Source organism: Vulpes lagopus, chromosome 9, assembly GCF_018345385.1.
Source record: "Vulpes lagopus strain Blue_001 chromosome 9, ASM1834538v1, whole genome shotgun sequence".
Classification (NCBI taxonomy): domain Eukaryota; kingdom Metazoa; phylum Chordata; class Mammalia; order Carnivora; family Canidae; genus Vulpes; species Vulpes lagopus.
This window is the reverse complement of record NC_054832.1, coordinates 36,282,230-36,309,689: the sequence shown is the minus strand read 5'-3', so window position 1 is coordinate 36,309,689 and position 27,460 is coordinate 36,282,230. Positions and strand designations below refer to the sequence as shown.

Genomic DNA, 27,460 nt, shown 5'->3' with positions numbered 1-27,460 from the left:
GCCTGTCTACCTGTGCCTCAGTCTTCAGTGCATGCTGTCATTGGTAAGTCATGAATCCTTAGGGAGGTTACACATCATTGGAATTCTTTTCTTCCTCACAGAATTTTTGTTTAATCCAAACATTGGTCTGGTCTGTAGTTCTAGAATGGCCTGTCGCATCAGACTGATTCTGTGGTATCTGTCTCTACTACCACATTCTATGCTGTTTTGTTAAGCTTAGATTCCTTTTCTTTCCCCTCAAACCCTCCCAATGTATTATCTTGACTCTGTGGAAGAATAAATGCTGATGCTAGCCTATTTGAACAGCGTACAACTTTGAAGGGTTTTATGATGCAGGATATTCTGTGACAGCTGACATTTGGATAGCCCTTTATATAGGTTAAAGTATTACTACTTCGGGACGCCTGGGTGGCTCAGCAGTTGAGCATCTACCTTCAGCTCGGAGCGTGATCCCGGGATCCAGGATCAAAGTCCCGTATCGGGCTCCTTGTGGGAGGCCTGCTTCTCCCTCTGCCTGTGTCTCTGCCTCTTTCTTTCTGTGTCTATCATGAATAAATAAAATCTTTTTAAAAAAAGTATTATTAATTCATTTATACTTGGTATGCCGTGTTAGAACCAGAGTAGAGAAGCTTTTGTTAACCTTAAAGATGAGAAAACCGAAACTCAAAGATTAATATTTTGTTCATTTTCTAATTAGCAGATGCCAACATGAGGATGTTCTTTCTTCCACTTACTACTCAGCAGACAACCCATGCCTACCATACACTAGACTTATGAAGGTTGTGGTGATCCAGAATTGAACTTGAGTCTTCCAACTCCAGATTCTGTGCTCTTTTTTTTTTTTTTCCCCCGGAGGATGTTTAAGTTTAAAGACTACTTTATGGGTCTGCCTTTATCATCAGGGTACTAAAAGGGGACCCCTGCACACGTTCTGTGCACTCAGCTCATCATTCTCACTTCCACTTGGGCTAATCTGTGCCCCTTCTTTTGCTTATGAAGATTATTTTTTCTGCCTTTCTACTTTCAGGATTATCAGAAAAGTTTAAACGATCTCAATAAAGTTCTCCTACTAGATTCAAGTATTGTTGAGGCAAAGGTGGAACTGGAAGAGGTAACCAGATTCCTTAACATGAAGGATAATATAGCATCATTCAACAAAGAAAGAGAGAGAAGGAAAATTGAGATTCAAGAGGTATTTGTATTTGATTATCTTTGAAAATACTCTTTGGGGGATTTTATATTGGATTCTAAAGTCAGATTCCTAGGAGTTCTACAAAGATGCTTAACCAATTATAATGACAAAACTTTTCCTTTGCCATAATTAGCCATTGTATTCCCCAGCTTGCGTCCCTGGAGGGCGTTGGGATTCTGCATTACTGTGGATCTTCCTTTCTCTGCCCCCCCCCCCCCCCCCCCCCCCCCCCCCCCCCCCCCCCGCCCTCAGTCTGGCCTACAGTTTGCATTGTTTCCACCCCATAGTGCTCTGAGGGCCTGTGGCCATCGAACTTTGTTTCAGGGTAGACCTGGAGAATCCTGATAGGACTTATTCAAGTTTCAGTGGCCCTGCCATGCTCCATGGGATTTTTTAGATTGATTCAGGCCTTTTTACCACTCTGAAGCAAGACTGCCCTAATAGAGTTCTTGGACTACCCCCAGAATCCAATTCAGTGTCTTGTGCTCTAGCTCTTCCTTCGCCTCCAGTGAAGAATGTCCACTCATAGGGTGCCTGGGTGACTTAGTGGGTTAAGCATCTGACTTGATTTCAGCCCAGGCCATGATCTCAGGGTTATGAGATCAAGCCTCCTGTCAAGGCTCTCTGCTGAGTGTGGAGGCTCCTTAGGATTCTCTGTGCCCCTCCCCCTCCAGTCCCTGCTCGTGCGCGCGGGCACACACACTCATGCACTTGCTCACACTCAAAAAAAAAGCTCCTGAATTCTTCTGTATTCATGAATGCTAATGTCATCCCATTTATCACCTTATACTTCCATTATAGAGTAAAAAGCCAAAAAGTGAGAGAAACCTGGAGTATCTTTCCTCTGAGGGAAGAAAATAAGTGTCTTAAGGCCATGTCTCTGTTAAATATCAGGAAATAAGTGTAAAATTTATCATGAAAAAGAGAAAGATTGTTACAGGTTGTTTTTTCTTTTTAGGATTTTATTTATTCATGAGAGACAGAGAGAGATACAAAGGCAGAGGGAGCAGGCTCCCTACAGGGAGTGTGATGAGGGACTCAAACCTAGGACCCCGAGATCACAACCTGAGCTGAAGGCAGATGCTCAACCGCTGAGCCACCCAGGCGCCCCTGTAGGTTTTTCATGGAAAACTATAAAAAAAATTTAAAAATATTTTCATGAATGGATATTTAAAATTTCTTCCTAAAAAAAAGTAGATTTTACTATTTGTTACTCTTCCTTAGAATTTGACTAAAATGTAGCCTACTAGTGTTTTCTAGTTCCTTCCCATTTTTAATAAATGTAGCTTGGGATGTGTGCAATGGCAGTTCCATCACAGTATCATTTTTTTGCCTCATGAAGGTGAGTGAAGGCCAGGAAGAAGAACCTGAAAGGACCTCGGAGGAGCTCTTCACTCACTGCATGGCCTCTGAGAATGGGGACACAACTAATGGGCCACCAGAATACGATGAAAAACTATCGATTACCAAGCCTAACAATGCCTATGAATTTGGTCAGATTATAAATGCTATCAGTATGAGGAATGATAAAGAAGCCTGTGCACACCTTTTAGCCATCACTGAACCAAAAGATTTGCCAGTGTTGTTGAGTAACAAACTTGAAGGGGATACGTTCCTCCTCCTCATTCAGTCTCTGAAAAATAATCTTATTGGAAAAGATCCCTCACTGGTGTATCAGCATCTTTTATATCTGAGTAAAGCAGAAAGGTTCATGGTAAGTGGAAAAATAATAGAGATGGATTTTCTCCTAGAGTTTCTATAACTTTAAAATGTTCGGGTTTTTTTTTGAAAAATTAAGCTAATACAGTTTTTCTCTTTCTTCCAGATGATGTTGACCCTAATTAGCAAGAGCCAAAAGGAGCAAATTGAACAGCTCTTTGATGATCTCTCAGACACACCAAATAAACATTTTACTTTGGAAGATGTACATGCCCTAAAAAGGAAGTATGAGCTTTAAGTCAAGACTTGTTAGATTTCTTCCATGCATGCACGTGTTCCAGTAATGCTAATGGGATGGTATTGTAATAGAGTTGCATGGATAAAACCTGGTTTAGAAAAGATCCTGTGGTCTGGGCTATAAAATATTTTACTTATTTTTATACATAGAACATTATATTCTACAATATACTTTTTATTAGTTGTAAATATTTTCTTACATACCAAGAGCTAACATCTTTATATTTAATATTTGGAACTTGTTTAAAGTACATTTTAATTTATGTTTTAATAACTTGTTAAAAATTTGAGTTAAATTACATTTTTTGGGCTATGAAAGATTCCTCTAAAGTTTGATAGAAATGTAGTTCTTTAAAAGTGAAAAATCATTAGCTGATTATTATATCACCTTTATTTCCTGCTATAAATCCCATTTTATATTTGTAGATTACAGTCTGCTAGGGTGAAATGCAACACTTAAGTCTTACAACATGAAGTGATTATTAAATAAATTGTGATTAATTTAAGAGCTATAAGAGGAACTTACTTTTTCTTACATGGAAACATTGCTTAACAATTAAGAACAAAAATTGGCAAAAATTTCTATTACTTAAAGTTCCCATCCTTCGGACGCCTGGGTGGCTCAGCAGTTGAGCATCTGCCTTTGGCCTGGAGTCCCGGGATTGAGTCCCGTATCGGGCTCCCTGCATGGAACCTACTTCTCCCTCTGCCTCTCTCTGTGTGTGTCTCTCATGAATAAATAAATAAAATCTTAAAGTTCCCATCCCATATATATTGCTTATGTAAATGATAAAACTACCACCATATAAAAAACTAAGCCTACTTTTTTTCACCTCCACATTGTCCCCAATGTTTAAATGTCCCTTTCCCCCCTCCTTTTACCGTGACTATATTTATTTCCTTAATGGAAATGAGAAAGTGAAGAAATCTTATCATAATGAAGGCTCCTATGTTAACTGTGGCAGAGTCAAGGTATTTCTTAAAATAAAACATTCAGGTCTGTATCTCTGTATCAATGTACTGTCATTTATTCCTGTAGTTGTTAGAGTCAGTTCTCTTTTTCTGGCACATTCTTTTATTCTTTAGAAGATCTCTTTTTAACTGTTCTCTTTCCCTTCGTTCATTAGTGGAAATCTGTGGCTCTGTGGTTTGTAATTTTCAAACCAGTCTTCTCCTGAATGTCAGTAAACTTTACAGTAGAGACCTAAAAAGGAAACCTTCTCTTTTGTTGGCAGTTACATACCCAACACCTAGCTGCACGAGGGCTAAGCCATCTGGCAGTAATGACCTCTCCTTCAGAGGAAGGGGAAAGCTGTACACATAGTGTCCAGCTGTGTCAGTTGTGTGGGTCATGGCTGAAACCTGTTTGTCTCCAGCAGCAGCCAGGGTACTTTAGTGGGACCTCCATGACTGAGGGGGATGAAGAGAGGTGAAGGAGGCAAATAAGAATGAATACCAAAGGGCATTAAAAGAATAGAGTTCCTGGTAACTGCTTTAAAACTTAAGCAGGATGCCTGCCCACATACCTTTGGGAGTATCCCACTCAAGAATCTTTCCACTGGATTGCCCCCACTGGGTCCAGTGGCACCCTCAAAGCCCCAAGTGCTGAACTCACATCAGCTCCCACTATGTGGCTAGATCCCTGTGCATGCTCCTGATCCCCGTGCAGTGAGAACAGATTCAGTGAAGAGTGGTCTCAGAAAAATGACCTCTGGGCAAGGGAGAAATCATAAACTGGAGCTGTGGAGCTAATAGCCCCACCTTCTGGAAAACAAAAGCAAAGTTTCCAGCAGCCAGTCTAGCGAGTTACAAGATGGGAAAATTTTAAGAATTCTGCCTCGCAAGAAGAGCGGAGCAGCTTGACCCATTCAAAAGCCTAGGAAAACTGACGTAGCAACACCAGTGATCTGCCCTCCATGGGAAGGCAGCCAGTAAAGACTCAGGATGAGTCTACTTCAAATGTGAAAACAGCAATGCAAAAACACAAACATGAAAATAAAAAATATTTCACCCCCAAAAGATAATTCCAACAATTGCGCTCAAAGACAATATTGTGATCTAGCTGATAAATTCAGAACAACTGTTTTGAAGAACACAACTAGTTGTAAGAAAACAATACAATGATATCAGGAAGGAAAATATATGAACAAAATAACGTTTTAAAATAATTATTTTAGAGACCATGCATGAGTGAGGGTGTGGGCAGAGGGCAAGAGGAAGCCAACCACTGATCGCAGGATCCTGAGATCATGGCTTGAGTCAAAACCAAGAGTCAGATGCTCAATCGAACAAAGAACTCTTTATCAAAAAGATAAAAATCATAAAAACCAAATTCTGGAATTGAATTTAGTAAATGAGATGAAGACTATAACAGCCTCTAGTAGAATAGAGCAGATGCAAGCAAGAATAAATGACTTAAGAGGATAGGAATTTTGAAATAATCCACACTCTAGAAGATAAGAGGGAGAAGAGGGCAGAAAGTTTATTTTTTAGAAATCGATAGCTCCCCTAAACCTGCGGAGAGACTTGAACATCCAAATTCAAAGTTCAAGTTTACCCTATTATCTCAATGGGAATACCTTCTCCCAGACACATTACAAGGAAACTACCAAAAATCAGAGAATCCTAAAGGCAGCCAGGGGTAAAAAGTGTAACTTACAAAGGAACCCTCATTAGACTATCTGATTTCTAGGCAAAAAACCCTGATAGGCCAGGAGAGTAGGATGACATATCGAAAGTGTCAAAAGATAAACATTGCCAGCCAGAGTTTCCCTTCAGCAATGGAGAAATAAAGACTTGCCCAACAAACTGTGGGAATTTATCACCATTAGATCTGCTTTACAAGAAATGCTGTTAGAGATATATAAAGAGTTAAAAGGTGATAAAAATAGAAGAGTAGAGCCTTCCTAGGCAAATGAAGATCAGTTGCTATCAGCATAAAATGGACTGTTACATGAATGAAATGTTTTCTGTAAGCCTCACGTTAACCACAAAGAAAAAAATCTAGATTCACGAAAGATTTAAAAAGGGAAACATATACGCATGGTACAGTATACCCACCATGGAAAATCACCAATTTACAAAGGTGAAACAAGGGAAAAGGAACAGGGGGGGAAAACGGGAAAATGGAACAATGGAAATCAGTAAGATGGCAGTTATAAAACCCAATATATCAATAATTACTCAATATGAATTGAATTCACCAATCAAGTGGCTGGAGAAAAAAAAAATAAGAACCAATTCTATGCTGTGTACAAGAGACTCACTTCAGCTTTAAGAACACAGGCTCGGGATCCCTGGGTGGCGCAGCGGTTTGGCGCCTGCCTTTGGTCCAGGGCGCGATCCTGGAGACCCGGGATCGAATCCCACATCAGGCTCCCGGTGCATGGAGCCTGCTTCTCCCTCTGCCTGTGTCTCTGCCTCTCTCTCTCTCTCTCTGTGACTATCATAAATAAATAAAAATTAAAAAAAAAAAAAAAGAACACAGGCTCAATGTAAAGGGAAGGAAAAAGAAATTATATGCAGATGAAAATCAGAAGAGCAAAGATAGCTGTACTTAACATGAGACAAAGCTTTAAGCCAAAAATGGTAACAAGACAAGGTCATTAAATAATGATAAAGGGGGTCAATACGGCAAGAAGTCAGAACAATGTGTATGCACTCAACATTGGAGCACCTAAACAGATGAAGCAAATACTAACAAACCTGAATGGAGAAGTAGACCGTAGAATAACAGTCGAGGGCTTTAACCCTTAATAGCAATGAATAAATCATCCAGACAAAATCAACAAGGAAATACTGGGTTTGAACCAAACGGACCCAACTGACAGAATATTCCATCCATTACCAACAATCTATTATTCCCAAGTACACAAGGAACATTCTCGAGGATAGATTATATGATAGAACACAAGACAAGGCTTATCAAGTTTAAGAAGACAGAAATACCAACCATATGTTCTGACCACAATGGTATGAAACTACAAGAGGAAAGCTGGAAATTCAACAACACCCTTCTGAATAACCAGTGGGTCAAAGAAGAAATCAAAAGGGGAAATAAAATTTATCAAATGAAAATAAAGTTAACAGAAGGAAGGGGGGATCCCCAGGTGGCTCAGCGGTTTAGCGCCTGCCTTTGGCTCAGGGTGTGATCCTGGAGTCCCGGGATCGAGTTCCACGTCGGGCTCCCTGCATGGAGCCTGCTTCTCCCTCTGCCTGTGTCTCTGCCTCTTTCTCTCTGTCTCTCAGGAATAATAAATAAAATCTTAAAAAAACAAAACAAACAAAACAGAAGGAAGGAAATAGGGATCAGAGCAGAAATAGAGACCAGAAAAAAAACAACAGATCAACAAAACTAAACTTTTTTCAAAAAATGAAATTGACAAATTCACCAGACAGACTCAAAATCAGAAATGAAAGAGGAGACATTACAGAAATGCATAGGATCATAAGAGCTTGGCATGAACAGTTACACGCCAGCAAATTAGATACCTTTGAATAGATGAATTGCTTAGTAACACAGAACTCACCAAGACTGAATCAGGAAGAAACAAAATCTGAGAAGACCAGTAAGAGACTGAATCATAATCAAAAAACCTCCAAACAGAAAACTCCAGGACCAGATGGCTTCACTAGCAGATTGTACCAAACATTTGAAGAAGAGTTAACAATCCTCAAACTCTTCAAAAAAATTGTGGAGGGATCACTTCTAGGATGATTCCATGAGGCCAACATTAACCCTGATAGTAAGCCAGATAAGAGCCTACAAGAAAACTAAATACCCATATCTCTGGTGAAAATGAACATACTCAACAGTGAAAAATCAAAAGCTTTTCCTGTAAGATTATGAACAAGACAAGGATGCCCACTCTAATACAAGTGTTGGAGAGCCTATCTAAAACAGGCAAGATAAATAAAAGGCATAAAAATCAGATACGAAGAAGTAAATTCTTTTTGCATTTGATATTTTATATAGAGAAGATCCCAAAGATTTGATTAAAAAATTGTTGGAACTAATCAAATCAATAAAGTCACAGTATATAAAATCGATAGAGAAATCAGTTGCATTTCTAGAACAATGAAACATCTGAAAAACTATCCCATTCATAGTAGCATCAAAAACAAAATGCCCAAGCTATATTTAACCAAGGAAGTAACAGATCTGTACAGGCAAAACTACAAGACTTCACTGCATGAAACCAAAGATGAATCAGGCAAATGGAAAGGAGTCCCATGCTTATGGATTGGAAGAATTAATATTGTTAAAATGTCCCTATTATTCTAAGCCATCTATATATAGATTGACTGCAATCCCTATCAAAGTTCCAATGGCATTTTTCACACAGAAAAAAAAAAATCCTAAAACTTGTATGGAACCAGAAAAGATCCCATATAACCAAAGCAGTTATGAGAACAAAGAACAAAGCTTAAAGGCATCACACTTCCTGATTTCAAACTAAACTATAAAGCTTTAGTAATTAAAACCACATGGCACTGGCAGAAAAACAAGACACACAGACCAGTAGAACAGAACAGAGCCCCAAATTAAACCTCTACATATATGGTCAACTAATATTCAACAAGGCAGCCAAGAACACCCAGTGGAGAAAAGATAGTATTTCAACAAATTGTGCTGGGAAAGCTGGATAAACACAGAAAAGTGAAACTGGGCCCCTAATCCTATACCACTCACAAAAATTAACTTGAAGCAGATCAACGACAAATATAAGCCTTGACACCAAAAAACTCCTAGAAAAAAAAACAAGGAAAGAAGTTCCTTCGTGGTGGTGTTGGCAATGACATTTTACGGGTATGACACCAAAAGCAAAAACAAAAGCAAAAATTAAAAAGCTTTTGCACATTGGGCAGCCCCGGTGGCTCAGTGGAGGCCCGGGATCGCGGCAGGCTCCCTGCATGGAGCCTGCCTCTCCCTGTCTCTGCCTGCCTCTCTCTCTCTCTCTCTCTCTCTCTCTCTCTCTCGGGCTCCCTGCATGGAGCCTGCCTCTCCCTCTGTCTCTGCCTCTCTCTCTCTCTCTGTGTCTGTCATGAATAAATAAAAAATAAAAATAAAAAAAATGCAAAAGCAACAACATAATGGAAAGGTAATGTACAGAATGGGAGGAAATATTTGCAAAGCAAATACTAGATAAGAAGTTAATATCCAAAATATATAAACAGTTCTCCAAGTAAACACCAAATGGCAGATGGCACTCGTGCAGCAGGAAGGTCTGGAGGGCTTGGGGGGACTTGGGATGGGAGGCAGTGGTGGCTTCTTTTAGGTTTGGCAGTGGCATGCAGGGCTGGGGTTGCAGCCCTGATGAGGCTGGGGCCAAGGCCAAGAACTAACTAGGTCCTTGTGATCAAGCTGAGCTGCCTGGTTAAGACATGAAAATCAAGTCCCTGGAGTAAAAGTATCTCTTGTCCCAGCCCATCATTGAATCTCAGATCGACTTTCCTGGAGGTATCTGTCAAGGATGAGGTTTTGAACATTATGCCTGTTCAAAAACAAACCCATGCTGGCCAGCAGACCAGGCTCGAGATATTTGTTGCCATCAGAGATGACAACATACACATTGTTCTGGGTTAAGTGCTCCAAGGTAGCAACAGTCATTCATAGGGCCATCTCCTGGCCAAGCTTTCCATCCCTGTGTGGAGAGGCTACTGTGGAATAAAATCAGCAAGCCACACATCGTGCCATGCACGGTGACTGGCTGCTGTGGCTCTATGCTGGTGTGCCTCATCACTGCTCCCAGCATCACTGGCTTTCTCTCAGCCCCTATGCCCAAGAAGCTACTGATGATGGCCTCAGCCAGGGGCTGCACTGCCACCCAAGGCAGCTTTGCCAAGGCCAATTGTGATGCCATTTCCAAGACCTAGTGCTGACCTCTGGAAAGAGATTGTGTTCAAGTCTCCCTATCAGGAATTCAACTATCTTGTAAAGACTCACATCAGAGTCTCCATGCAGAGGACCCAGGCTCCAGCCAGTATGTAGCTTTATACAAGAAAAATAAAGTGAATTAAAATCTATTGAATACACACACACCCCACACACAATTCACACTATTCAACAAAACCAATCCAATTAAAAAACGAGTAGAGGAACTAGACATTTTGTCAAAGCAGACCTCAAAATGGCCAATGGGTACATGGAAAGATGCTCAACATCACTAATCATCAGGGAAATGAAAACAAAAACCCCCACAATGAGACCATCTCACACCTATTAGAATGACTATCATCGAGAAGACAAGAAATAAGCATTAGTGAGGATGTGGAGAAAAGGGAACCCTTGTACACAGGAGGGAGTGTAAATTGGTACAGCCACTATGGAAAATAGTATGGAGGCTCCTCAAAATAAAAAGAGAACTACTCTATGATCCAGCAATTCCACTTATGGGTATATCCCCAAAGGAAATGAAAACAGGATATTAAAGAGATATATGCAATCCCATGTTTATTGCAGCATCATTCACAATAGCCAAGACATGGAAACAAGTATTCCCATCAACTGATGAATGGATAAAGATTATACACACACACACACGATGCAATATTCAGTCATAAGAAGTCTATCTGCCATTTGTAACATGGATGGACCTTGAGGGCAGCTAAGTGACATAAGTTAGAGACAAATACTGTATATAGTTATCAATTATATGTGGAATCTTAAAGCCAAACTCCTAAAAATAGTAAAATGGTTACCAGGGGGCTGGAGGTTGGGGGAATAGGAGAGATGTTTAAGTGTAAAAACTAGCAACTAGTAAATAAGCTACATCCTAGAGCTCTAATGCACAGCATGATTATAGATAATATTGTATTATAAACATCAAACTTGCTAAGAGATCGATCCTACTTAGTCCTGCCACAAAAAAATAATTATGTGAGGTGATGAAGATACACTATATTAACAATCTTTTATTTTTAATTTTTTTTATTATTTATTTACGATAGTCACAGAGAGAGAGAGAGAAAGAGAGAGAGAGAGAGGCAGAGACACAGGCAGAGGGAGAAGCAGGCTCCGTGCACCAGGAGCCCGACGTGGGATTCGATCCCGGGTCTCCAGGATCGTGCCCTGAGCCAAAGGCAGGCGCCAAACCGCTGCGCCACCCAGGGATCCCCTATATTAACAATCATATTGCCATATATGTACAAAACCAGTATGTACACCTTAAATTTACATATGTCAAATATGTTCCAATAAAAAAAAAGTTATGGGTGGTTCTGAGCTTCACTTTGTGCTAGGCGCTGTGCAGTTTATCACACTGTCTAATCCTTACAACAATTCTGTTCTAGGTGAGGAAACCATGGCACAGAAAAAGTATAGAGAAAACTTAAATTCTTGTATATTAACAAGGATTACAAATATTCCAAGTGGTTGATCCAATATTCAAACCTGGGCAATCTGTCTTTGAACACCTGCTGTGTAATGGAAAATATTAAAAATAATGGAATTAGTAAAGTGCCCGGCCTTTGAGCATCACAGTTTAGTAGAGGCAATGAATATGTAAATTCCAATCTTTTTACAGTAATAGAGGTGTGATAGTGATTACGCAGAGCAAGAGAAATGCCCAGTACTGCCTATGAGGTTAAGATAGGTGTTAAGGAGGTAACATTGCAGTTTGAGTTTGTCATCTGGATGAGAAAAGGATGTGCCAGGCAGAGGAAATGGGAGACACAGAGGCAGCAAGATGCATACTGAAGGTGCCTGCTGAATCAAAGTGTGAAGTAACTGGGAATGTTTAAGGAACTACATGTACTACTTAGTATTAGAGGAGCATAACTTCTGTGTGCTAAGCCTGAAGGAATGATAGTTGGATCAAAGAGAAAGCTGTGTGGTGCAAAATACCAGAATTTTAGCTATACAAGTAGTTCCTTTGTGAGTCAGGCATTGCCACTCTTAACCAACACCTGGTTTCCTTCCCCTCTTCGTCATACACAAGATGGGAACTTTCAAACTTTCTGTGATGGATTAGGGTCAGGTGACTAATCCTGCTGATAGGGTAGAGGTGGAAGTGGTGTGTCCCTTCTGTGCCCTGGGGTACAAGAGCCAGTGCAGGTGCTCCACGGTCTTTTCCCTTGCTCCAGGGACTGCGGAGGCCTCATGTTCCAGTTAGTGGGTTCCAGAACTACAACAGCATCAGTCTGATTCTTTGGGGGACAATATGAAAACTCCCTGTGTATAGAACATTAACTCTGGCCCATCAGTTAATGTCTAGTCTCTGCAGCTGTTACCATGTTGTCCTGTGGTCCATGACCGTGGTCGGCCCATTAGCTGCGATCACCCTCAGCTCCTGACCTTAACTGAGACAACTGGCTATCTCCTAACAACTGCTCCAAACAGCGCCCCCTTCCTTCTGACTTATCCCCATTCTCCCTGCTCCTCTTATCTTTCAGAAAGTAATTTCCGGGCAACCCTGGTGGGGCCAGTGGTTTAGTGCCACCTTCAGCCTAGGGCCTGATCCTGGAGACCCAGGATTGAGTCCCACGTCAGGCTCCCTGCATGGAGCTTGCGTCTCCCTCTGCCTGTGTCTCTGCCTCTCTTTGTATCTCTCATGAATAAATAAAATCTTTAAAAAAAGTAATTTCTTCCTCCTCTTCAGTGCTGATCCCTCATCCCATACCCTCTTCAAGGGTTTTCCTCCAACAATAATACCATCTTCTGCATATGTCCCTTTCAATTACCGCCTTCCTCTCCACCTACAAACCCATTCAACTCTTCCCCATTTAAAGTCTCTTTCAATCTCCAAGTTTCCATCTTTTCCTACACCATATTTTCAAAAATAGATAACTTTTTCTATTTTTCCCACCTCTCATTCTCTTTTTAAGAAATTTGGCCTCAGGGATCCCTGGGTGGCTCAGCGGTTTGGCACCTGCCTTGGGCTCAGGGCGTGATCCTGGAGTCCTGGGATCGAATCCCACATCCCGCATCGGGCTCCCTGCGTGGAGCCTGCTTCTCCATCTGCCTGTGTCTCTGCCTCTCTGTGTCTCTCATGAATAAATAAAATCTTAAAAAAAAAAAAAAAAGAAAACAGAAATTTGGCCTCTAGTTCCTATCAGTATTCAAACTACTCTCAACAACCTTGGTCAAATTCAGAAGCCTTTTCTTGGTCATAGAATTGAGTTATGCTGTAGCCTGAAGAAATTTGTTTAGAGATCATCTAATCTCAATCTACTACTTTTATTCATATTTGAAGCCCAAATGAGAACACAATAGAATACTACCCAGTAAGAAATGCCAATAAACTGTGACTATACTGGTTTTGCCCGTTTACTGAGAATGTGAGCAAAGGAAATGAAGTTTGAAAGGTAAAGCTAGAAAAAAAAAAAGAAAAAAAGAAAGGTAAAGCAGCAAAGCCTTGAGGGCAGCTCCAAGACTGAACCTAAACTGGCTGTTTTAGTTCTGAATTGCTCAGAACGTTCAATGATGTATCTAGGCAATTTCAGAGAGTACCTCCTGCAAGGTCTCAGAATGCAAAGGGCTCTGTAAGTTGACACTGCAACATGATGATGGATATATTGAAAATTTGATGTTTGTCAAGAAAGTTTTCATTTCCACTTCTGAAATGCATTTTGTTGAAAACTCCCTTCATGTGACCAATTTGTGACCTGTTAGAAAGGATGTACTCTTCACCAGAGGACTTCTCAGGAAGAAGTACTACGGGCTGATGCTATGTTGTATGCAAAGAGATTAATTAATCATGAGTTACAGCAGAGTGTTAAAGTGATTTCTAAGATATTTAATATTTTTTTAAAGATTTATTTATTCATGAGAGACACAGAGAGAGAGAGAGGCAGAGACAGGCAGAGGGAGAAGCAGGCTCCCTGTGGGGGGCCTGATGCGGGACTCAAGCCCAGGACCCTAGGATCACAACCTGAGCCAAAGGCAGACGCTCAATCACTGAGCCACCCAGGTGCTCCCTGACAGCCTTTTTAAAAGGAAACCTGATCTGAGTGACCGACATTAAGGAGGGCACATGATGAGATAAACACTGGGTGTTATACTATATGTTGGCAAATTGAATTTAAATAAAATATATTTTTAAAAAAGGCAATCTGATAACCTTATTAAATTTAAAACTACATATACTTTGCAACCTAGTCATCTGTTATCCATGAAACTATCTCCTATAATTAACACTACTAGAAAATAAGGACTTACATATGAGATTTCCTGCAGTGTTGTAGTGGGAGAAAAAAAAAAGAGACACCAAGAGAATGCCCATCATATGCAGGAATTAAGAAGAATAAGTTGGAGCTATACCACTTGATTTGAACTAATTTCTCTAAGATGTTGAGAAAATGATCAAGGTATATATGTACTGTGCTTCACTATATAACAAGGAGAAAACTATGTTTACATACATACATACATACATACATATGTGCTTATCTGCATTGGTTTGGGGGGAAGGGAATATTGGAAGGAGGGGCTGAGAAAAGGTGGGGCAAAGAAAAAAGGGAAAGAAAGGAAAAAAGGGGGAAAGGGAAAGTAAATTCTTTTGTGTATATTCTATTTTATTTATAAACTCTCAAAAGTAATTGTCTCCAAAACACATTACCTCTCTAAAGCAACAGATTTCTTTACTAGCTGAAAGTATCCAATTCCTTAAAATGAACATACAACAAAAAGCCTCCTAAAACCAAAATTAAAATGCCTTGGCTAAATCAACCCTGAAAAAATGATGTTCCAGTGGCTGTCACACATCCTACAATATTTATGACCTAACACACGTGGTATAAAACCTTATTAAAAGTTACTGCTTTTTCAGTCACTGTCTTGTTTCAAACAGCTCTCGTGTATAGTACAATGAAGACACTGGTCACAACTCTGAGGCCTAAGTCCACAAACATTCCCACTCCTGTTGTTCAGTTACTCTGTTCCATCATAGCAAGGGTGTCCTCAATCTCTTCTTCATATATACTTACTAGTACATGTAGAAAAAAAGAAAAGACAAGGTCCTTGCCCTTAAGAACCTATAGTTTCTTTCTTTTTAAGATTTGTTTTCCCAGTATCCCCCTGAATTTCCCAGAATTCAGATTTCGGAGGCACCTGGTGCGCATGGTATGAAATATCTAAGTTTTGCCTTCTCCATGCTGGATAAAAGGTAGCAGAAATAGGTGTTCCAATAACTAGGCAAAATGCTGGACAGAAAAACAATAAAAGCAAAACTATGGTGTCACCATAAAGCCAGGGAAATTTACACATTCTATGGGATTAGTAAACTCTTACAAAGGCGAGGGGCTGCTATTCCAGTAAGGTCGTCAATGAAGAAGAATTGCTTCTCAATCCTGAAAACCTGGCTTACCATAATATTAAAAGACAATTCAGGGATCCCTGGGTGGCGCAGCGGTTTGGCGCCTGCCTTTGGCCCAGGGCGTGATCCTGGAGACCCGGGATCGAATCCCACGTCAGGCTCCCGGTGCATGGAGCCTGCTTCTCCCTCTGCCTGTGTCTCTGCCCCTCTCTCTCTCTGTGTGACTATCATAAAAAAAATAAAATAAAAATAAAAAAATAAAAGACAATTCACTAGTGAAAGGGAATATAAAGGAAGGGAAAAGAAATGTTGGGAAATATCAGGAAGGGAGACAGAACATAAAGACTCCTAACTCGGGGAAACAAACTAGGGGTGGTGGAAGGGGAGGAGGGCAGGTGTTGGAGGGGAATGGGTGACGGGCACTGAGGTGGACACTTGACGGGATGAGCACTGGGTGTTTTTCTGTATGTTGGTAAATTGAACACCAATAAAAATTAATTAAAAAAAAAAAACAATTCACAAAGCCCACATAGCCTTAACATCAATTTCTACCAAAGCATTCATAAAAGACATAATTCTAACCTTATGAGCTCTGATACTGAAGTTTATCCCAGGAGGTTGGTTTAATTTTTGAAAAGTCAAATTCATATTTTAACCATATTAACCATAACCATTAACCATAACCATATTAATCCTGGTTAAAGGGATAAATCACATTTATATTACATAATTACATTAAAGGGATAAATCACAATTATAAGACAGATGTCCCTCACCAAAAGTAGCCAATGAAATTCAACATATTTCCCAGGGTAAAAAGTCTTGGCAAACTAAGAGTCAGAAGACAATAAATTTTATAAAGGGCACCTACAAATATATCTGCACAAATATCAGATATTAAGGTTTCCCTTAACTGAAACCTTAGTATCACTGAAAGGTTTTCCTTTGAGATTATTAAGAAGTAAACAATGCCCCCACAGCCACTGCTATTTAGCACTTTACACTGAAGTACCAACCAGCGCAAATGGGCTAGAAAAAGAAATACATGATGAAAAGATCAAAGAGGAAGAAACAAAACAGTTTGAATCCTGGCTTTGCCACTTACCAGCCATGCAACCTGGACAAAGTACTTAACTCTGTGTCTCTCTTTCTTCATCTATAAAATGGGGATAATGAATACCTCCTTCACAGAGTTGTTCTGAAAATAATATTTTAGAAGTACACAGAAAGTGTTTGACTTGTCAAAGGACTGTACAAGTGTTAAATAAAAAATACATTATTCCAAGATGATTGTGCACATAGAAATTTCAAAGAAGCTAAACTACTGGAATTAAGAGAGTAATATTTCCCAGATACAAAATCATTACATGAAAATCAGTTGTATTTCTATATACTGTTAGTAACAAACAGAAAATGACATCCAAAAAGTATCAAGTACTTGTGAATAAAATTAACAAAAGACACAAAAGATCTCTACAGGGATAATTATAGACCCAATAAAAAATTCCAACTAAAGCTGGTAAAATTCAATAGGGTTATTCCGAAATGGTTATGAAATGTAAAGGGTCAAGAACAGTCAAGATACTCTCCAAGAAAAACAAGGAGGCAGATAGATATCAAACTCCCAAGTCTGTTAACTCACCTGAGAGAAGATCTCTTTCTGTAATTCTCATCCATTTGGTATATCTACCCGTTTCTCCTCCACTTCTTTTAGATCTTTGAACTAATGTTATCTAAAAAGAGATCTTTCTGGTTTGCTCTATATAAAACAGCACTATCCAATACTCTAATCACTTTATTCCACATTCTGTATTTTTCTTAAAGCACCCATCACCAGACTATGTGTACATATATATTTTTTATGACTCTCTCCCAAGTATAATATAAGCTAATTGAAGGCACCGTGTCTGTTTATTTGATACAATGCTCTATCTCCAGATAGTTTATCTTGTTGAATGAATAAATTGGCAGAAATCACAAAAATTCTAACTGGCATATGAGGTATAGTGATTAAATTTGAACTAAATTTAAAAACTGCAAACTTCTTCACTATTCATCTATTAAATATTGGCTACCAAAACATTGTAACTCTCTCAAATTTAGAATACTATTTTGAGCATTTAAAACTGACCAGTGTGGGGAAAAAGAAAAAAAAAAGACACACACAAAAAAAACCTGACCAGTGTGGGGGATGTGTGGGTGGCTCAGCAGTTGAGCAACTGTGTTCAGCTCAAGGTGTGATCCCAGGTCCGAAGATCAAATTCTACATCGGGCTCCTTGCAAGAAGCCAGCTTCTCTCTCTGCCTGTGTCTCTGCCTCTCTCTCTCTCTGTGTCTCTCATGAATAAATAAATAAAATCTTTAAAAATAAACAAATAAATATTGACCAGTGTGTAAACATTGGCTTTTAGCAATATCTCATACTCTAAGGTAAATAAATGAAATAAGCCCATAAAAAGGAACCATATAAAACACAATCCTAAAATCCTGATGACTCTGATTAGAAAGGCAAAATGGTTAGAGGAACAGGAGTTTAGGGATTTTGCTCATGTAGGAATTAATAGCTATGATGGTTTTTAACATATACTTAGTCCTTTGGTGATCAAAGTTATATTTAACTAGATAATATGCTATAGAAAGTCTTACATATTTACAAATTAACCCAATTTTTGCCAAAAATAAGACCGAGGATTGTGTGAATTTAACATAAAAGCTAATTCAGTGCTCTGAAGCTATGAATTTGTACATTTAAGAGAATCCAGTTAAGATGTAGTCTATATAATTAACAGTAGGGTATACCATTATAATTTTTGTATTATCTCCCACTACTATGTGATGTCCCCCCCCCCCCCCCCCCACAGACCTTAAAGAAAGCAACGTACAAAGGGTCTTTCAAAGATTTTGGTGAGTTAATAAGGCCTTGAACCCTGGAGTCTTCTCTTGTTCTATCTAGGCTAGTCCTAGAGTTGAGCTCCAGGGGAATTTGGTTTGGTACTAAATAAATTCAAGTTTGAATGACTCCTGAGAGATGAAGGAACTTCTGAAGCCAGCTGAAAGGTTTATATCATTTTTTTCAAGTGAGACCAGGGTGGTACAGGTTGAGGGTACAAACAGAAGAGGAACTGACCTCCTATATGGCACCCTTTTTGTTGTATTCCTCCAAAAGTCGTTTAGCTTTCCATTTAATCTTTAGCCTTTTACAGAAATGTCAAGGTAATCAACAAATTCATACATATTATTTTCATTAAGTATTAACTATGTAACAGGAAATCAGAAAAATCACTGATGTATTATATAAAGGCCATGAGGATAGAAAGCATTTGATTACAATTACTACCTTCAATTTAAATGGCTCTGGTTTCATGATCTAATGTTGCCAGAGTAGAATTTCTTAGAACAGTCTTCTAAGATTTTTTTATTTTTCTGACTTAGAATACTTCTCTTCACAATTTAAGGATAGATCTATTTACTTTCCAACCAATTCACTTTAAAAAATGAAATATGCTGATAATAAAACAGCTTATTTCTAGAAGAAAGACAGGTATTAGACATGAAGAAAGGATTCTTTGTGTGTCAACACTTTGTTGAGAAGTTCAGTAAATGCTTCCTTTTGGGCTGAGATCAATATATAGAATCATCTCAAAAGCTTGAAATATTTATAATTGTCATGTGCCAAATGACTATTCTTATTCTTATAAAAATACCTGCACACAAACCATAAGGCAACAATACATTAGTATTTACATTTATTTAATATATGCAGTTTACACACTCACTATTGAACAAAATTGGAATGCAAACAAATATACAAATATCATAATAAGCATTATCAACTAAAATAACTGGCACTAGTGTTATAAGCATATTAATGGACCTTGTGAGAAAAAATGGTGGAAGAAGACTGCAGCCCATGGCATTTTTCTTTTTATAAAAGAAAACGCTCAGTAGCACCATAATGGTAATACTTAACAGAAACACGTAAGATGGAACATTTCAACTACTATCATTGAGGTTAACCTGATTTATTTAAGTAAATTATATAGGAAATTAACAGTACAGGCAGTATTTTGGCCAACTTCTGTTTATGTCAGCTGAACACCTTCCATAAACAAAAGCAAAAGAAAATAAAGCCAGCCATACGTAGATCCCTCCTTAGTACTTGGTACAAACTCTGCACTGTGCTTTGATTTCATGATTGGAGAAGATACGCATGTCTTAAAACTGAGGTTATGTATTCACTAAAGCCTGAGTGTGTCTTTGGTAGGCCAATACTTTTTCAGCATTGTTATTATTAATCATATTTATGTTTATTTATCTTGTATTTGTGTACATAATCCAAGGTGTCTAGAGAGGACATTATGGAAAACAAAAGAGCAAAATCCTCAAACAACTAGGTCCTTAAGATCCAGCCTATTTCAAAGGCACCAAGAATCAATGGGGTGCAAACTTCCTCTTGGTAGAAGGTCACGTGACTTTTTTGTAATACTTACAAACTAATGGAATTTTATTTTGTAGTTTTATACATCTTATTTGGTGCTATCAGTATACATAATAACCTACCTTTACATTTTACTTCTAAGATGGCATCAACAATACACAAGATATATAGAGTACCAGATATTTCTATTTCAAAGAAATTCTGCCACAATCTTGCTCAAAGTGTCTAAGTATCCAAATGGTAGCAAATGGGCTGCATTAAGCTTTATATATCCACATTGCATATGAAAAAAAAGAAATTTATGCCCAGTTATGAATAGAAATGTTACAAAGAGTATCATATACTGAGAGTAACCTGCAATGTTCTTTAAACAGTATCCCATAGTGGTTTCAATAAAATGTCACTAACCACTTATCTCTCAACCTCAAGTTTTCTTTGTAAGAATGTTTCTAACTGTATTAGTATTTTATATTGATTATAAATTAAGCCAAATTTCTATCTAAATACACAAGTATGTGCTTCAAGTAATGTTTTGTGGCAACACACAAAACATACTTCTCTTAAGAATTATTGTCCTTACAATAATGCACTTTTAAAGCCTTCATTTCAAAGTTTGGTAATTAAGATCCACATGAAACACAATGCTTTGCTGAACACAGAAAACGTATCTGCATTAGATTATATAACCCGGCATTTGCTAGTAACTTGAAACTTAAAGTAGTCACATGTAGTTCAACCAGCTCCAAACAAGGTTGTTCAATGGTAATTAATTTACAGCATTTACAGGCCTAAATTTCAGTCTGAATTGCAACTTTTAATTCCATTGTCTGATGTGAGTGGTTGTTATTTGTTTCTTTTAGTACATCACCAAAATATAAATCTACATTGGGTTTTATTCCATTGTTACCATGTTCTTCAGCAATATGATTCAATTGTGGAACTTCTGAACATGAAGCGGTTTTGGTAAGCACAGAAATGCTACACTGATGTGGGGAATTTTCCAGACGATCGTTTTCTACCTCAGGAAGAATGTTAACAGTAGCAAAGCGGGCATGATAATCATTGGAACCATGACTGCAAGAAGTTTTCATGCTTTCTAGGTCAGAACAACTAAATTCAGAAAAATGACTAGAGTGAGAATCTGCTACAGATGGCATACTGTCACTGAGGGATGGAGCCTCAAATTCACTTGAGTTCGTGCTTTGTTGTTCTAACAACTGTGCATCCATGTCCTCTCTGGTCTCATTTATCTTCATGTTACTCTTTTTCCTCAATTTACCACTTTTTGCTTTCTTCCCTGCTGTTGCTTCTTTGGACCACTTGGTGGCACCGGATTTACCTTCAGGAAAGCCACTGGATGAACCACCAGGATGACTTCGGGTGGCACTGCCATCCTCCACACTACTGCTTCCACTGTTGTGCCTGAATTTGGATGGCTTTGATTCAATATCTACTTGTACCTCCATACTGTTGCCTTCTCTGGAACATAAGAGTAACACATGTAAATAACTTTCTAATTTTTTATTTTTCTTCAGGTAATAGCAAAGGGAGAGAGATTTCTGTGTGAAAAATTCAATGACTTCATAAAACTATCAGAACAAATTAATGCAGGATATGTTCTATTAAAACGTTACTTGAAATAAGAGAATTGTATTTATTCATTGATTTATTTAAGATTTTATTTATTTGACATAGCACAAGCAGGGGTGGAGCGAGCAGAGGGAGAGGGGGCAGCAGACTCCCCACTGAGCAGGGAGCCCAACGTGGGGCTTGATCCCAGGACTCTGGGATCATGACCTGACCTGAAGGCAGATGCTTAACTGACTGAGCTACCCAGGTACCCCAAGGACTGTATTTATAATAATATTTCAATTAAAAAAAAAATAGAAGTAGCTACATTTACTGCTTATGCTATTCCAGGTACTATGTTACCTTCTCCAATTTTTTCCAGAATTTTACTGAGATATAATTTACATGTCACAAAACTCACCTAGCTTTGTGCAGTGGCAGTATCATAGCCAATGAAATTTATCCGAGGCATGATTATTGCTAATTGAAAGTTCACTTGTTTAAAGGTGCACAATTCAATGGTTTTTATTTAGTATATTCATAGTTGTGCAACTATCACCACCAACTAACTTCAGAACATTTTCATCATTCCCAAAAGAAACCCTCTATCCACTAGCAGTCTGCTGCCATGCCTCCCTGCCCCCAGCCTCTGGTAACCACTAATCTACTTTCTGGATTTGCCTACTCTGGACATCTCATCATTTTCTCTTCCTGGAGAACCTAATAGCTGGTAACCATTATTTATGATAATTTTGTCCGATAGGAATAATTCTTTTAAAATTAATTTTAAGGGGTGCCTGGGTGGCTCAGTCAGTTTAGTGTCCAACTCTGGATTTGGACTCTGGTCATGATCTCAGGGTCGTGGGATCGAGCCTGGAGTTGTCCTCTGTGCTCAGTGCAGAGTCAGCTTGGGATATCTCTCTCCCTCTTCCCTCCACCCCTCTCCCTACTCGTGTTCTCTCTAAAATAAATAAAATCTTTAATAAAGAAACAAAAAACAATCTGAAAACTACTTTAACTCTTTAATAGTTCTTTCCTTACTTGTCCAATGGGATGTAGGAATTCAGAATAGATCCTGCCATTGCTTTGGTGCTGGCATTATCACTAACTGTCCCCAAGCTGACTGTGCCAGATTCTCCACTTAGACTGTACCGTTCCTTCTGGACATCTGCTTGTACTTCCAACCTTAAAGAGCAGGGAGAAGATAAAAACTGAAATAACATATAATATCAGACTACTATAATATGTATTGTATCTTCAAATCATTCAGATAAGAACCCTAGTAACAAAAACTATTTTAGAAACAACTATCAGCATTTTCTATTAGTTTCCTTTTATTTGAGTATTCAAATTCTACTGCAGCAAATAAACAGTACCAGCCATCCAAATAAAATAGGAAAAATTAGCTGTCTGCCAAGTAAGGTAGTAACAGAGTGACATAGAAAGGACATAAAGGATTTTAATTAAATCTCTATTTGCCATGTTTGAGTGTGAAACAATATCTGAATACATTAAAAACCAGTCTACATGACAGATCAGTGGATCAAAACATCTGGAGCATCTATATATTAAAAATGATCCTATAAATTTAATACCCAATTCTTTAAAAAAAAGTCATAATAAACACTACTATAACTTTTAAGTTTGTGTTTAAAAGTATAAAAGCAAGCTACCTAAAAAAAAATAAAAGCTACCCAAAAATAAGATTAATATGACCATTTATTTTTTAATTCATGTATACTATCCCACATTAAGAGAAAAACAACAAAGCTAATAAACAGAAGTCAAGAATAGTGACTTAGAGAAAAACAAAGGAAGATAAAAATGCTTTAATTTTTCCTACTTATATGTATGGCTGTTTTAAAAGACTTGATGAGAACAAAATAAGCACTAACACACAAAATGATTCCGAGGGACTAGACTACCCTGGCCTCAGCTGACACATTCTCACACATCCTGACTCCACCTGCTCCCCCCAAGCCTCAGCCAGTGTTTCCTTTTCTAACATCTAGCCGCTGCCACCACCAGAGGTAAGGTCCAGGCTTAAGCACTACCTTTACTGTGTCCACCAAAGCAGATCCAACACAGATTCATATCAAATCTGACAAATGCAGGGAAAAATAGAATGCTATGCCTTAGACTTGGTTTTTATCACAGCATGGGTATATAGACAGAAAATTCAAACAAGTAAAAATTTTACTGTTTACCACTAAATTTCATTCTTAATATTGCTGTTTTCAGCCCTGACATAGGATTACAAATAATCATAATGATTACATAATTACATAATCATTCAAAATTCTCATCTAATTCACACCTGAGATAACAGAAGTAAAAACAAAAGCAAAAAACAAAAAAACAAAACAAAGAAAGGACATTTTTCTTACCTGTTGAAACAGTTCACCATGGCACTTCCTGACAGACTCCCTGTTATACTGGCTCCAGCTAGGGCCATGGTACTAGCTGTTTCACTCAGGTTGTCTCGAATGGCTCCTATTCGATCCATGTGGCTTCCACTTGCACTCAAACTGCCAGTCAGACCACCAACACTTCCCTCCCCTATGCTAGGGTTGTGTCTTGCTTCTGCTACTGAAGTTGTGTCTAAATGTAAATATTTTAAAGAAATTACATAAGTGTGATTATTAATTTCCCTCTTCTTAAATTCCTCCATGATTTCAGAAAGGACCTTTCATTATACAACATACACAGGAATAGGAAAGACATCTAGAGTCAGGAACACATAACTATGGGGTAAAAGGACAGGGAGCTATCTCAGAGTGTAAAACTGGATTAGGGACTGACTCTCAGTACTACATGGTTACCACTTTTTTTACTGTAATAGCTTTCTATGATGATAGGTGGTAGCTACACTTGTGGTGAGCACAGCATTATGTAGAAACTTGTTAAATTGTTATGTTGTACACTTGAAATTAATGTAACGTTTGTGTCAACTATACTCCTATTAAGAAGGAAGAAAAAGGAAATGAGGATGGAGAAGAAATGTGAGGAGAAAACTGGCTTTCTCCTTTTGGGATTTTTGTATGCTAATGGAAATAAATAAAGATGGTGAAATCAAGCACCAGGTTCTAAAAATACAATATCAAAGAAGACAGGTATAGCCCCCATCCCTAAGAAGCCAAGTAAACAAAAAACAACTTATTACAGACTGTGAATAAGTGCTTTTAAGGAATCAAACTTTTACCTTCAATCTAAAATAAACTGGCTTGAAATCCTCAAAAAAAAAAAAAAAAAAAAAAAAGCTCACCACTTCTTTTAAAAAATCCAGAAGATTTAGGAATTCTATAAAAAATCTGTTGAAAAATTTAGCTGACTGTTGGAGGAAAATATGTGTTTTCAATAAGGGTTTCATTTAAAGAGCTTATTATTCTCCAGGTCAATAAAGTGCACCACAAGCTGATTTCTTGGTATGTTCTACAGACTGAATTGTATAAAAGCTATTACAAGACCTGATACCACTATATTCCATAAAATTATCTGGGGTAAGACTATACCAGGCAGAGAGAAAGGCCAATTTAAAAGCCTGCAAGTGGCGGTGTAATTGGCATCCTCAAAAACATCAAGGAAGGGGTGGTATTAAATAGAAGAGTGACAAGAGAGGAGTTCAGAGATGCAACCCAGGACAGATCATGTGGGGCCATATAGTCCAAGATAAGGATTGTGGATTTTTTCTCCATGACAGTTGGAAGCACTAAGAGAGTTCTGAGCATAAGAAAGACACAGTGTAAAATAGTGAGCAGAAAGATGAGAAACTGATGGATCAGCTAAAGAGGCTATATTATAATAGGCTATTAAAAGGATAGAGATGGTAGCTTGGACTGAAAAATCCAAAAAAAAGGATAGTAGCTTGGACTAAAGTGGAGAGGATGAGAAATGGTTAGATTATGGCTAAATATTGAAGGGAGCACCAGATTTTGCTGTCAGATCACATGTAAGGTAAGAAGGGAACAGGAGGAATCACTCTAAGTGAGGGGTTTTGGTCCAAACAGCAAGAATGGAGAGGCTACCAAATGAGGAGTGGATGATGACTAGAGAGAACAGGTTTTAGAGTGAAGAGTTTAGTTACAGACAAGTTAACCTTGAAATTCTTGTTAGATATTTAGATTAACGAGGAGAGTTAGATATACAAACATGAAGTTCAGAGGCGAGTTCTAGCCTAGATACAAATGTATGAGTGGTCAGGCTACATGTTATTTCATAGGTGAGATGACTCAGGGAATGAGTGTAGATGAAGACTAAGAAGGAATGATTAGGAGATATGATGAAATGAGAAATGGTTTCTCTGAAGATAAGAAAATGTTTCAAGAAGGAGGGCATGGTCTACCATGTCAGGTGTATTGTTATATTAAGATGAAAACCAAGAGTTGACCATTTTATCTGGTAACACAGAGGTCATTCGTGACTCTGCTCTGGTGGAGTGGTCGAGATAAAACTATGGAGTGGTAGGGACCAAATCTGATTGGAGTGGGTTCAATAGAGAAAGGGAGGTAAGAAAGTGGACATTATTTTTGCACATCTGCCTGATTATTTCCTGAAGACAAATTTCTATAATAAGAATTACCAGAAGATAGAACACACACATTTCTTAAGATTTACTCCTACTAGCAGTCTATGAGGGCCTTTTCACTCTCCAGTTATTGTTCTAATTAATATTTCTTTGAATAACATTGGGTTAAAGATATTCTCTCTTCACTAGCTATCTATACTTCTTTTATGAACTACCTTTCTCTTCATATCCTGTTTTACCAATTTGTATTATTTCAGGCAAAGTTTAAGATTAAAAGTCTAGAATTTCTACAACATTACATTTCGAGTATAGGTTAGGTACCCAGGACTCTTCCAACCTCTTTCATCCATTCACCTTTCCCAGGCAGTTCATTTCACTGATGTACTTCAGGATGAACGCTATTAGGCCTAGTGAAAGGAGGGCAATGGAAATTCTAATTTGCATGTTACCTATTCTCCCAACTAAAACTATTAATAAGTACATCCTCTTCCTTTGCTTAAAAGACTTACCTACAGCTGTGTTAGTTCCACCAACATTTATATCATTTTCATCATCAAATTCAATCCTGACTCCTTTTCCATTGCCTGCAGAGACTCCACAACCTCCACTTCGACAGAGAGAAATTGGAACAACACCATAGACATAGGCTAACATAATAGGGACACCAATACCTAAAGAGGAATTAAATTAGTAATTGTAAGTTAAAAAATAATCACAGAAACATTTCTCAGAAAGCCTTTTCAAGAGAAAGTGTATAGGAGAAAAGTGCTGCTGTTTTTCAATCCTTGCCCAAAATGGATTTATCTAGCTGTGAAGAGACAAATTCAAAGCTTCTAACCTCTTAGGTGACACGCATGAGAAAAAAAGATGTAAACCTTTTTATTTTTCAGAGCCAAGGCTTGAGAAAGTGGTAAAGGTGGGTATGAGCCAATAAGAATTTGCCAATTATCCTAACTCTAGGTTTCTGAGTCTATAATACTTTTAACCAATACAGTCACTCAATGAGAGGCTTTCTGCAGGCTTAGCTTATATTGTCCTTAATAAAAAAAAAAAAAACTCTCTTAATCTTCTGCAATATAATGCTATGTTTTGAAAAAAATCCTTCTGTAAAACTTAAATTTTATAAAATTTGAGGTAATCAGTATTTTTAAGCATTTTCTTACCTACAGTTACTGCAGCTACAACTGGAGATACTATTACAGACAATGTTACACCACCTGTTATGGCCAAATTCCGTTTGTGCTTTGAAACGTCTTTGCCTTCATATCGATTGTGAATCTTGAATTAAAAATAAAAATGGGGTGGGGGTTTAAAGAGAAAACACGTTATATATTTAATTTAAATGAAATAGATCTACATTTGCTAGTAATTAAAGTGATTTCTTTCATAATTTCATTCACTTAAGTGTCCTAATTCAAGATAATTGTTCTATTTTTCTTGAACCATATTCTTATGTATAATTTAGTCCTTAATAATTAAGGACTTAATATTATTAAGTCCTTAATATTAAGTCCTTAATAATTAAGC

At 38.1% G+C, this 27,460-nt stretch overlaps 2 protein-coding genes and 1 pseudogene across 5 annotated transcripts in view; 2 read left to right on the top strand and 1 right to left on the bottom strand.

Moving 5' to 3' along the window:
• SPAG1 (sperm associated antigen 1) overlaps window positions 1-4,152 on the top strand; it is a 59,310-nt gene extending 55,158 nt beyond the window's left edge. Inside the window, exons 16-18 of the mRNA XM_041768849.1 lie at window positions 1,028-1,192; window positions 2,535-2,906; window positions 3,018-4,152. Coding sequence (XP_041624783.1) covers window positions 1,028-1,192; window positions 2,535-2,906; window positions 3,018-3,149 — 669 coding nt within the window. The 3' untranslated portion in view covers window positions 3,150-4,152. The remainder of the gene's footprint in view (window positions 1-1,027; window positions 1,193-2,534; window positions 2,907-3,017) is intronic.
• A 14,978-nt stretch (window positions 4,153-19,130) lies between these two features.
• Window positions 19,131-27,460, bottom strand: part of RNF19A (ring finger protein 19A, RBR E3 ubiquitin protein ligase) — a 52,898-nt gene continuing 44,568 nt past the window's right edge. For all 4 annotated transcript variants that reach the window (XM_041768657.1, XM_041768655.1, XM_041768654.1 and 1 more), the window contains 5 exons: window positions 27,097-27,211; window positions 26,443-26,604; window positions 23,796-24,009; window positions 22,450-22,593; window positions 19,131-21,318 (listed from right to left, as the gene is read on the bottom strand). In XM_041768657.1, coding sequence (XP_041624591.1) covers window positions 20,628-21,318; window positions 22,450-22,593; window positions 23,796-24,009; window positions 26,443-26,604; window positions 27,097-27,211 — 1,326 coding nt within the window. In that variant the 3' untranslated portion in view covers window positions 19,131-20,627. The remainder of the gene's footprint in view (window positions 21,319-22,449; window positions 22,594-23,795; window positions 24,010-26,442; window positions 26,605-27,096; window positions 27,212-27,460) is intronic.
• On the top strand, window positions 21,832-22,008 carry LOC121499219 (annotated as a pseudogene).